Source organism: Dasypus novemcinctus, chromosome 29 (genome assembly GCF_030445035.2).
Source record: "Dasypus novemcinctus isolate mDasNov1 chromosome 29, mDasNov1.1.hap2, whole genome shotgun sequence".
Taxonomy (NCBI): domain Eukaryota; kingdom Metazoa; phylum Chordata; class Mammalia; order Cingulata; family Dasypodidae; genus Dasypus; species Dasypus novemcinctus.
This window is the reverse complement of record NC_080701.1, coordinates 5,503,089-5,515,419: the sequence shown is the minus strand read 5'-3', so window position 1 is coordinate 5,515,419 and position 12,331 is coordinate 5,503,089. Positions and strand designations below refer to the sequence as shown.

The window sequence follows — 12,331 nt, the reverse complement described above, 5'->3', positions numbered from 1 at the left end:
TATTTGAACTGATCATTTCCAGAATTAAATCTGGTATTAAACACACCACAGTTAACATAATTTCATTTTAGGAAAATGTTCTCCTATTTGCACTCTGTTTTAAGATTTTGACTTTATAATTAATTTTAAAGTCAACATTTTACCTATCTTCCCCTCTGGATAAAAGCAATACAATTTTAATCTGAATAGACAGTGGCTTGAGTTAAGTCTGCTTTCCCAATTACACGTGTAATTCTTATTATGAGAACATATCTACCGGAAATGTCTATTTTTTTTAAGTGCAAAAACCACATTCTCTGAATCCAGGAAGTTCCCTTTCAATATCAGTGTGTCAAGCCTATCTATCTGTGGATATAAGGCAGAAATGGGGAGAGGAAAATTGGACAATTTTTATATCTTTCATGAAATCATGTCAGGAAAAAAAAAAGATTAATCTGTCATGTAGATGTGTGACTAAATCCAACACTCTTCACAGGCAAGGCCATCCAAAATGCTCAGTGGTCAAAATCCTCAGATAAAAATTAGGCGTCAAAACACTTACTTCAGTTCTTGCCTCTCCTTTTCGCTGTTACACAAGAAGTTTCCAAACTGGCAGGAATAAATGTGATGTTGAATGTGAATCAAAAACCTTTCATTGAACTCAAAGGCACAGGGAAATTGTTCCATCAACTGCCAGACACACTCAATGAACTGGTCAATAACTGGAGAGATTTCTTTTGGGTCACCATCTAAATTGCCATATCTATAAAACAAAGTAGTAGAGACAGTTTGGGGCAAGTTTGTGCAGTTTTTTTAAAGAAAGCTATAAATGGGAAAACAATTTCAAATTTCCCAATTTCTAAATAAATCTGATCTCATAAACTTGGAAAGAAGTGGGGAAAATATTTAAATTCCAATTTCAAGAGAACCTTTAGGGACGCAGACTTGGCCCAATGGATAGGGCGCCCGTCTACCACATGGGAGATCCGCGGTTCAAACCCCGGGCCTCCTTGACCCGTGTGCAGCTGGCCCACATGCAGTGCTGATTCGCGCAAGGAGTGCCCTGCTACAAAGGGGTGTCCCCTGCTTAGGGGGGCCCTACGCGCAAGGAGCGCGCCCCATAAGGAGAGCCGTCCAGCACAAAAGGAAGTGCAGCCTGCCCAGGAATGGTGCTGCACATACGGAGAGCTGATGCAACAAAAAGAGACAGATTCCTGGTGGTGCTGCTAAGGATAGAAGCAGTCACAGAAGAACACACAGGAAATAGACACAGCAGACAACTGGGGTGGGGTGGGGAGAGAAATAAAAAATCTTAAAAAAAAAAAAGAGAACCTTTAAAGTGATGGTCTAGGCAGAAAAAGGACACAGTCATGTTACAATGTTACAAAATAAAGTGTTAGCACACTGGAGCGAAAACCCAGGAAATCTCTCCTGGAAAAGGAGCATTATTTAATTCAGACTTTTCATCAGAAATTTTGAAATAAATCTTCCACTTTATTTTAAGAGTGGCTAAGGGAGTGGGATGAAATATCTAAACAACTTTAAAGTTTTGGCTTTGTATTGTTTTGTTGGGAAAGGATGAAGAAGAAAGACAAATAGTTTGGAAAAATAGAGAAGTTACCCAAATTTCTAGACATATTTCTGTTTCCAGAGCTGAGTTAAACTTGCCACTTGATTTACTTCCTTGTGACCAAAGATTCCACATACACCTTTACATACCCCATATCTTACTTTTCAAGAGTCCGTCAGAATCTTCTGCCTCGCTTTGATGCTGATTTTTAAATGAAGACTGCCTAGCCTTCACATATGAAGTGGTTTTTAGAAGGAAACTAAAAAGGTGATTTGGTGGGTGCCACCCAAGAGAAAATAACAATACAGACCCCTGTGTCCTCAGCCGTGGGTAATAATCGAGCGACAGAAATGAGCAGTGATCAGTAAGAACCCCCAGGAACAGGCTGGCGGATGCCACAGCCCGGCCTGCAAGGCGGGTCGGTCGGTCTGTCCTCCAGGGACATGCAGGACAGACTGCCGCCAAGCAGACCCCCGGCTGACCCCTCTGCCCCGCTGAGAAAAGCAGCTGCTCCACAGCAGCCCACCCCGTGCAGCTGAGAGCAAAGCTGCTGCCCCCTCAGGAGGCACTTCCAAAGTGGGTGACTCGGCACCGCAGGTGGCCCGGGACAGGCAGGGAGGATTCCTAGGGCTGCCAGGTCCCCTTTCCAGCCCTCTGCCTTTTCAGGCACGATTCAACGTTCGTTCCGCTCTGCCCAGCTAATCCTGAGCACAGCCAGTCAGACTTCAGTGGTCTGCGATGTAATGTATACAACAGGCACTAGGGAACTTTTCAATAGGATACACAAGTAGGAAACCCTGTAAAAAAAAAGGCTGTGTTCCCAGAACCTCATTTCCCAGAAACAGACCGGTTTTACCCTACACATTGAAAACAACGGCTTTTTAAATACTCTTACCTGTGATTAAACTTATGACCAAAGGATATCCAGTCCTTTTCAACTAACACCTACAAGAGAAAGAAGAGAACTATCATGGAGAGAAGCAACAAGGAAATACAACAGGCCACGACCACGAGGCCGAAGGACTCGGGGTGGCCTGCGACGCGTGGCCGCCCGCCCCCAGGAGACACGGCCCCGGAGGGCGAAGCTGCGGCCTGGGTGGAGAGCGGCGGGGGCAGACGGGAAGGGGCAGCACCACCTGCTCGGGGCTGCCGGTGCGAGCGAGTGTGACTGTGGGACGGGGTGGTCCTCTTGGTCTAGGAAGACCCGGGAGCCCGCCAGGCGGCTGGCAGAGCGGGCGCCACCTCGTACCCAGCTCCCTCCGCTCCGGGGCCATCTGGGCCAGAATGCGGGGCTGCCTCTCCATGTAGCGTGAAATGCCACCTTTCTTCCAAGAGACAACCGGGCAGGGATGCTTTCCATGCGGAGAATTCCAGAACGGCGGGCAAAGGGGTGGGCTCCAAGCCTCGGTCCTGCTCTGGGGTTAGCGGTAACGTGAGTTCATCATCTGTATTTCTTAAAAACTGTGTTTTCAATCAAATATCAAAATATTCCACCCATATCAGCGGAGCTGTAACGTGGACAGAGGTCTCTGCTTCAACGGTATTACGGGGTGCGGGAGGCTGGTCCTTGGTGGCTCCAGGGGAAGTTCTTGTGAGCTGCCAGCTGGTGGATCCGAATTAAAACGAGGGCACGGAGGAAAAGATGGGCAGCAGGTGCCTGGGCCGAGGGCGGGGATCCCCGTGTGCCCTGGGAGGGCTCCTCGGGCAGCACATCCGCCCAGCCTAGAGGCAGGGTACCAGGGGAGCTGCAGCCTAGCCAGGACTCGGGATCCACTAGCACACTTTCTGAGGCAGGTACCAGGTGAGCTGCAGTCACTAGGGAGCCCTTGCGGCTATTTTAAGACAGCCGTACCAGCCGAGCTGCAGCTCCGTTTCCCCACGCAGGTGCACCGGTATTCCTAAATGTCTAAATGGAAGCAACAGGTCACACCTGGAAACCCACCTAAGAGGCACGAACTCCAGGACAGAACGCACCCAGGCCCCCCTTCAGCCAGGAACACAAAACCACTGTGAGGGTTTTGGCTTCTCGTCTGGAGCTGCGGAGGACTACATACAAAATAAAACCTGGAAGGGCTCTGCATCCATAATCTAGAAAATTTTTGTTCCAACTGCTTTGTTCTGAAAAGTGTTTCCCATTACACACTCCCATATTATCATCTCAAACCAGAAATATTTATGAGCAAACGATGTATAAAACTATTTTGCAAACTACTAAATATATGTTATATTTGCCCCACATTTCACATTTAACAGTGTTGATCTGAATTAAGTCGGCCTCCCAGAAATGTACCTCTTCAGTTCAAGCCCATCTCACCTCCGACCCTTTCATCATCCCCGCTGCTCTCTTACTATGAGAGAAAAAGCATCGATGGGGGGAAAATTAGCCGCGGCGTCTGCGAAGCAGCGCTGCCCTCGCGCGGCCCGCTCACCATGAAGCCCCGCAGCGTCCGGTAGTGCGGCTCCAGCAGGAGGCCGGCCACGGAGCACACCTGCGCCGTCCGGTCCCAGCCGTCGGAGCAGTGCACCAGCACGCTCGCCCCTTCCTCGGAAACCGCCTGGAAAACACGAGACAGGCAGCGAGCCACGGCCAGCACGGCCGCCCAGCACAGCTCCTGGGCAGCCCACTCCCGCCAGGGCTGAAATCCTGAGGCCGCCACTTCCAAAGCAGACAAGACACGAGATTTATAAATTATGAAACCACGAAGGAAGAGAGAGGAGGACGGGAGCCCAGGAATGAGTCTAGCGGGAGGCACAGAAAACAAGGGTTAGGAATTACACAGGAAAACCTCTGCCAAGAAAAGTATTTGCTCCTGCAAAGGGGCACACAGTCTTCAGCCAAGTATCTTGGCAGGAAGCGCGGCAGAGAAGTCTTCACAGAACGGATCACCAGCTCAAACTCTCCCACGCTGCGACATAAGCTGGTTTAATTCAGCCTTGTGCCCTCAGCACCTAGAAGAGTGCCTGGTGCTAAGTAAATATTGTTGATAAATGAATTCTCTAACTAAGGAGCACAAATCATGTCATCTTAAAAGATCCAGTTCTCTTTATGCCTGTTTCTGAGAAGAATTTATAAAAGGTCACTGCAAGCGAGATGGGCAATGCTTTCGGTAACATTTGTGCCCAAGTTGCAGCAAGATGCTTGCTCTGGCAGGATGGAAGCCCCGACAGCTGAGAACAGGCTCTTCTGAGGCCGTGGTTAAGAAGAAGAGCCCATCTGTTTACCAAGACACAGGCCTCGGCACCCATCCCCGATGCGCCTCACACCTGGCTCGACCCTCCTGCAGAAAATCCTGCCTTCCGTCCAGCGCCAGGCCCAGCTGAAGAGAACGATCGCAGCCGCGTCACCATTCGCGGCTGTGCCGATGAACCGCCAGCAGAGCCCCGTCCAGCCCCGGCGTATCTCGGTGCAGCTCCGCTTGGGCGGGGCCGCGGGCGGACGGGGCCTGCCCCACGCACCACGTACCTTTGCGATGAAGACGCCCGCCTCCACGATGGCCTTGATGTGTCGCAGCCAGCCCGAGTTCTCCAGGCCCCACAGGAAATCGCTCATCGAGGGAGACTTAAGTTCGCACACTGCAAGGGAAACCACGTCGTCAGACAAAGGCGAGCCCTCCCTCGACGGCGAGCCACCTCTGCGGGCCACTCCCTAGTGCGGCATCTTCTGGAAGGCTGGCGTCACGGGGGATGCTCGCGCTTACTGGACCTGCTTCTCCTGAACCGTTTCAAGGACAGCTGTCCACCTTCTCTGGTCAGGAGGGACCCTGCTCCTGTTTAGAGGTGTTACGTTTGTAAAGTTTAAACACCTCACATCAGTGAAAATCACTGCACATGGCCAATGGTACTTGTCCTCCCAGCACACATTCCAAACGTGGAGTGCTACAGAGAGAAAAAACCTCACAATGACCGAGGTCCCCCACCTAGAACTCATCATCCCCAAACCACTTCAGATCAGGGCAAAAAAAAATGCCAAACAGAACTGTGCTAAACGTTTTAAGCGCAAATGCTCAACTTCCCATTGCTTATACCCCTTGCCCATTAGTACAAACCAGTGAGCCTAGAAAGAGGTCCCATGTTTCTGAACCCTTCTAGAGCATCAAGTTCGGAGTTTTCCTTTGAAAATGAAGTCCTAGGATCCTGATGGTATCTATCTTTACACGATTAAGGCAAGGGTGTGGACACTTTTCTAATATTAGCACGAGCAGCTCTTGTCTAGAGGGTTAACCTTTTACTTAACCTAAAGCATAAAGAAGTTTTAGAGCTGCTCTTCTAGGTAACATATAACGAGGTTATGGGTTTTATGCTTTTAAGCCCTTTTGAAGAGTCCTATAAATCAACCAATAAAAATTAAATCATGTTCAACAGACTGTTTTTTCTTTTGAACATTGTAGCGTACCCTGTGATGCACGGCAGGGTAGAAGCCCTGTTTCCTAATCCCGACTTTGTCCATGATCATGTGTGTAATGCTGCACACGTCACTTAAAGTCTCTGAGCCTCAACGTCTTCCTTTTTGTAACAGGGAAGGTGCACTGCCCTTCCGACTCTAAACCTCCCAGAGCCAGCGCTGTCAGTGCTTCAAGAGCACCGCACCTGCGTTATGAGCACATACTTAACCTCAGTATTTAATTCATCAGACGTCCCGGCCCCCAAGGACCAGCAGACGGAGGGTTCCCTCTTGTTTTCTGGCATTTACAAGCCACCCCAAAAAGGACACGTGTTGAGTCCTGGACTGCAGGAGACCGCAGCCATGTGAGAACCGGCGGCATTGTGTGCCGTCTCCTGCCCCTGGGACTGCGCCATGGGCAGAAGAGGGCGATGGGTGGGCTCACCTCCTCTTAGGCGGCAGAGTGGAGCCGGGCTGGGAGGGGAGGGCTGGCTGAGGCCAGGCTCCTGGGGAGGAAGCGGACAGCCCTCCAGCAGTCCAGCCAGGGGACTTCCTGTGGCCCCAGGGGTGGAAGCACCAGGTCGATGCAGAGGCCGAACGCGGCCCCACTGCGCACCCAGCACGCCCGCCCCGCATGCCCCGCAGGACCGCTCGGCCAGGACGCAGCATGTTCTGGCCAGTCTGGATGTATACACCCGCCACGGCGTGGAGGCTCGGGGCTCCGTGGGTCCCTTCGAATCGCACAGACAGCCTTCCCTGGTCAACGGCCCCCACCTGCGCCCACGCAGGCCAAGTCCCAGGTGATACTGCAGGGCGTGGGGCTGGCACATTCTCGCTTATTTTTAAAACCCAGGGATCTTGGCACCCAGACTCTGAAGCTCAGCCCAAGATCAAACGGTCCTTTTTGCCTCCTCTCCCGCAAGGCCTGGGAATGACAGCAAGACGCCGGGGCTTCCAGCTAACCTGGAAACGGCTGGTGCCAAAAGGAGGGGATGCCACGGAGGGCGCCAGCCCCGAGCTCCTCTGCAGGAGCTTTTCCCACGGTACCAACTTCTTTCCTTAGCTGGTACAGTCATCGCGAAGGACGAACACACTTTGGAGCAGGGCCACTAAGTGTGGATGAAGGTGTACCTTGTAGGTTACACTCTCACTCAACTCTGCAGGCTATGGCCAGATAGATAATGACCTGTATCTGCCATTGCACTGTCACTCAGGACAATTCCAAGTCCCGAGAATGCCCCCATAGTACACCTCTTTGTCCCTCTCCCTGCCCTCAGCACCTCCAGTGGCCACTGCCTCCACATCAATGGTAAAAGTTCTTCCATGGCTAGAATCATAGTAGAATACTAGCAAGTCCACTCTAGTCCGGAGTTCGTTTCCCAGGCCTGAGGATTCTGGGATGGTGGGGCATATGGGAATCCCTTCTATTTTTTTATGTAACATTTTATGTAATCTATCTTTTAAATAAAAATTTTATTTTAAAAAAAGGAGAGCCTGCTCAAAGGCTTCTCTCTGCATTCACCTCACCTTGGGCGGCCCGGCTCCTCTGCCCCCGAGGAAGCCCCCCCATCCGCACTGCTGTTTTCGGGAATGGTACCTGTGCATGCCAGGTACAACAGCCTCCCAGCCCTCCCAGCTGCTTTCCCCTCGGGGCTGAGTGGCGGCGTGGAAAGCAAACAGCTTCTCAGCCGATGGAGGCACAACGACAGACGGGAGAGCACAGGGCACAGCGACACTTAACGCCTGGGTTTTCAAATTAAGACTTGTTTGGATAAACTCAGGTTAAGACCAAGTACTGATCTGTTCACTCCGGTGGCCAAAGCCAAGCCATTTTGCTGAGCAAAGTTCATTGCAGCTGCTCGCAGGGACATGTGCCACAGATGACAGAGAGTGGACTTACCCACCAGGACAGCTGCGCCCGGCCCGAGCAATGTTTGTTTGACATAACAGGCAACTAAATCCCATAAAGACATTTATAAACCACGCGAAAAGCAAACACGAGAAAAGGTAAGATGGGCGATTTTGGAACCTGTGGAAATGTGACATTTACTTGGAAGAAAATAAGGTTCTGAAGATCTCCCTTAGATAGTTCCTACGCCGACCTCGTTTCTTCCTGCACAGCTGCTGAGTGGGGGGCAGGGGGGTGCAAGGAAAGTCTCTCTTTGAACCCCGGGGGACTGGTCTTGGGCCCTAGGAGGTGAGGCTGAAACGTGCACGCCTGCCCGTCACTACCAGCCTGACTCACGCTGCGCTCAGCCAGTGTTTCACTGTCCCTTTCCCACCTGACGCCAAGAGGCGAACAAGGAACAAGCAACGAGCCTCGCTCGTCACCGAGCCTCCTGGCAGGGGACACCCTTCACCGAGGACGTCATCACGACCGGAACACGGCGGCTGCTGGGTAAGTCAGCTTGGGGGTCTCCGGTTTTACTCAGAGCCCACCACGGTGACAGAATAAACTTCACAATTGTGTTCAAACGATTATGCGCGTGTTCCCTGCCCCATGCCAACCGCTTTACAGAGAAGTTTACATTAACTGCACAGATTTGTGCAGGCGCTTCTCTACGGGACACCAGCAAGACTGAAGATTAGTCTTTATTTAAAATAACACCAGCTTCATTTCAGGATGACAGTTTTCTGGAATCTCTATACAATTCATACCATAAAAGCCATCTTCTTATAGCCTGGTTTTCTTTTTAAAAATCTGGTGATTACGTAAAGCAGTGAGACGCAATGGAGCCTAAATTCCATGTTGTCGGGTTAGCACTGCTGGAGGGACCACTAATTAACACGCATGTGCGCACGGAAATGCACGTATACCTGCGTACACGTACACGGTCCAGGAATACTAATTACCGTTACTCCAAAGAAAATCGAGCAGCAGGTTCACAAAGGAATGCCCTACTGGAGTTTACCAGCTGAGCATGTGACTTTTGTGTCTCAAGACAAATCCACAGGGTACGGCGGGAACGTGCGCTCTTGGGTTCCACACGGGTTGGGAACAGTAAGACACGGTGCAGCGTGTGCAGGCTCTGCGGCAAACGGATTTTGAAATGCACGTGTCCATCCGTATCGTGTCCACCCCACGCAGCGCCGAGGGCCGGCTGGTTTTCCCACGAGCCGCAGGACCTTCCACCCACAGCGTCTCGATTGGCAGGAGCAGGCAGAGCTCAGAGGCCCGCGGCCCAGCAAGCAGGTTTTGATGTGACTCTAGGCCTCTGGATCCAATTCCCTGTTATTTTTTTTGTAGAGAATCACAGAGTCCGTCCACAAACCAAAGCAGGATGAACAGAACTGGACTGAAGGCAGGTTTACGGCAAGTGACCGTCTAAACAGGATGTGACGGCAAATGGACCCGCAGATACGGAGGCTTCGACTGGGGGAAGACAAGGGGTGCCGCGGAGCTGCCAAGTATCGGGGGGACACAGAAGCTCCGACTGGCGTCCCTGCAGCGTGTAAGTCAGAAGTCAGGTGCGCTGGAGCTGCTGGCAGGAAGGCGGGAAGCCGTGCTCCAAGCAGCACGTGTAGCAGAGGCTGCAGGGGTGGACGGCCCCGGGGCCCTCACACACGCTGGAGAAAGCTGCCAGGGCCGACGCGCTCCCCGGCCTGGGGCCCTGGCTGTGGCTGGCGAGCAAGCGCGGAGCTGCCAAGCCCCCGCGACAACCTTCCGGAAGACAGCTTGCCTTGTCACTAAAATTAGTCACGTCTGTCTTTATTTTTTTAAAGATTTATTTATTTATTTATTTATTTCTCTCCCCTCCCCCCCCATCCCGGTTGTCTGTTCTCTGTGTCTATTTGCTGCGTCTTCTTTGTCCGCTTCTATACTTATCAGCGGCATAGGAATCTGTGTCTCTTTTTGTTGTGTCATCTTGTTGTGTCAGCTCTCCGTGTGTGCGGCGCCACTCCTGGGCAGGCTGCACTTTCTTTCGCGCTGGGCGGCTCTCCTTACGGGGTACACTCCTTGCGCGTGGGGCTCCCCTACGCAGGGGACACCCCTGCGTGGCAGGGCACTCCTTGCGCGCATCAGCACTGCGCATGGGCCAGCTCCACACGGGTCAAGGAGGCCCGGGGTTTGAACCGCGGACCTCCCATGTGGTAGACAGACGCCCTAACCACTGGGCCAAGTCCGCCGCCATGTCTGTCTTTAGTTGCGTGGAATAGGCCAACTGCTATGAGCACTCCTTTACCAAATATTCCAGGCCAAAGGCAGGCCACCCCAAACCTGACCATCCTGATTAACAAAATGTGAAACGAGAATTCTGAGGGAGAAACTCTAGAATTTATCTCTGAGTGGTCTCGGTGAACCATAAGATAAAGCGTAATTAGGATAAAAAAGCCACTCTTCTCTCATGAGATCAGATACGCTCTGTCCCCTCCTTCAGTAATGCCACCCGGGCAGGAAGTCTTAGGCGTGGCCGTCCCGTTAAGACATTCGACCACCTCACGTACCCACGGGGACCCTCAGGTGGCCGCACGGCCGCTGCTTGCTGCCATGGTTTTCACACTAAGATCCGTTACTTCCTTCTGTAATGATGAATGAAGCCTTTTTCTGCCCACTGCCGAGCACAGAGAAAATTCTCCCCGACTGCGTGCTGCGTGGCTGAGCCTAAGGGCCCCTGTTACTCAGCACCTACTGTCAGCAGGTGCAGCGCCGGCACACGCCGCCCACCTCCTGGGCGAGGCGTGGCTCCCAGCGGCCAGCCAGGGAGGTGGGCTTCCCAGAGGCGAGCTAACTCCCCGGGGCCCAGGAATCCCGGCCACGGCCCACCCACCCGGGAGGGCGGCTCCGTGCTCGGAAAATCACGACCTGGACCGCCCGGAGCCCCCCGCGCTCTGCAGCCACAGCCCACCTCCCCTCTCAGCACACAGCGCGAGACGCGCACTCCTGCTCCGCTTCCTTCCTCCAGCCAGAGAAGCCCGCTGGTCCAGCCAGCCCTCGCTAGCGGTCACGATCACGGCTGCCGCCTGAGGCGCTCGAGGCTGGGCAAGGGGTGGTCTGTGGGGCAGGGGGTGGGGTGCTGAATTCCAGGGAAGAACGATGACCAGATTTTCAGCCAAGACTGGCTGGTGGTCTTAGCTAATGGGTTAGTAATCGGAGGAACTTAGTCATGGCAAGGAGGCAGAACTGCTTAGTATAAAAGTGTAGGCAACGTGGGAAGAGACACTCAGGTCTCAGCCAAAAGTTCAGCTCGAAGTAGCTATAAAGGTTGACTTAGCCATCACCCAGTAAGGAAGGCCACGAGCAGGGGAAGTGAGTATCGCGCAAAAGGGACGTCTGAGCTGACAGCCACATCCTTCACCTCTGAGCAAAGAAATATTTCCTGGCAACCCTGGCCCTGGAGTCCTGGACCGCTCCCTTCTGGTCTTCATCCAGCCACGACAAGCCCACGACGTCCGCGCGACGCCCCCAAGACACGCACAGAGTCGTCTGCTTTCAACCAACCTGTCACACCTCAAGATCTCCTGCTCTCTGGCCTCGGGACCCGCTGAGGAGGAAGGACTGGACGCGACCCCCGGGCCCCCGACTGTGCCACAGGCCCCGCTCCGCAGGCACAGCCCATGCTGCCACGTCTCGGCCACGAAGTGGGTACGGTTCTGGGCCTGCTGAAAGAGACCTGGACCTTTCACACTGGAGCTGCCGGGCCCCTCACAAACGGGGCTTCGCCATCCTGTTGCGCCAACGCTGACTCGACTCTGGGCTCCTGCCCGCCGCCCTAGCGCCACGCCATCTGACCCGCGCAGCCTGAGGCCTGTAGCCCCACAACACGCCCTGCTGAGGGGACTCCCGTGAGGCCGACATGTGTTGATTACGTTATGTTTTTTTTAAGATTTATTTTTTATTTATTTATCCCCCTCCCCCTTGCTGCTTGCTTGCCGTCTGCCCTCTGTGTCCATTCGCTGTGTGTTCTTCTGTGTCTGCTTGTCTCCCTTTGTTGCATCATCTTGCTGCACCAGCTCTCAGCAAGCGCGGTCCGTCAGCTCTCCGCAGTGTGCGGGCGAGCCCGCCTTCACAAGGAGGTCCCAGGACGCGAGCCCAGGGCCTCCCATATGGTAGGCGGGAGCCCACCTGATTGAGCCACAGCCGCTTCCCTGATTACATTATTTTTGATGAACTTTGCTGCCTCGACACAGACCCTGTCGTGAGGTGAGCTTTCACGTGCCACTGGAAACTGTGCTGCCCACCTCTGTGCCTCTTGAATAAAGAAATTAGGAAAACGTACCCCAAAGAAAGCACCCCAATATGAGCCTGGAAGCCTGAATTAATCCACAGTCCTGGAACCTGGCAATTTTACTGAGTGCTTATTTTAAGTACATTATCGCTTCCCGAGAGAAAGCATAAAGCGCCGTACATTGGAAAGCACTTGACAGTGAGCAAGGACTCTTCTTTTTTTTTTAAGATTTAA

The 12,331-nt window shown here is 52.8% G+C and overlaps 1 protein-coding gene across 1 annotated transcript in view; it reads right to left on the bottom strand.

The window, feature by feature from the left end:
- Nucleotides 1-12,331, bottom strand: part of MTMR7 (myotubularin related protein 7) — a 99,210-nt gene that overhangs the window by 8,849 nt on the left and 78,030 nt on the right. Inside the window, exons 8-11 of the mRNA XM_058289968.2 lie at nucleotides 5,013-5,122; nucleotides 3,979-4,104; nucleotides 2,445-2,494; nucleotides 542-742 (exon numbers count right to left, since the gene is read on the bottom strand). Of these exons, the coding sequence (XP_058145951.1) occupies nucleotides 542-742; nucleotides 2,445-2,494; nucleotides 3,979-4,104; nucleotides 5,013-5,122 (487 nt within the window). The remainder of the gene's footprint in view (nucleotides 1-541; nucleotides 743-2,444; nucleotides 2,495-3,978; nucleotides 4,105-5,012; nucleotides 5,123-12,331) is intronic.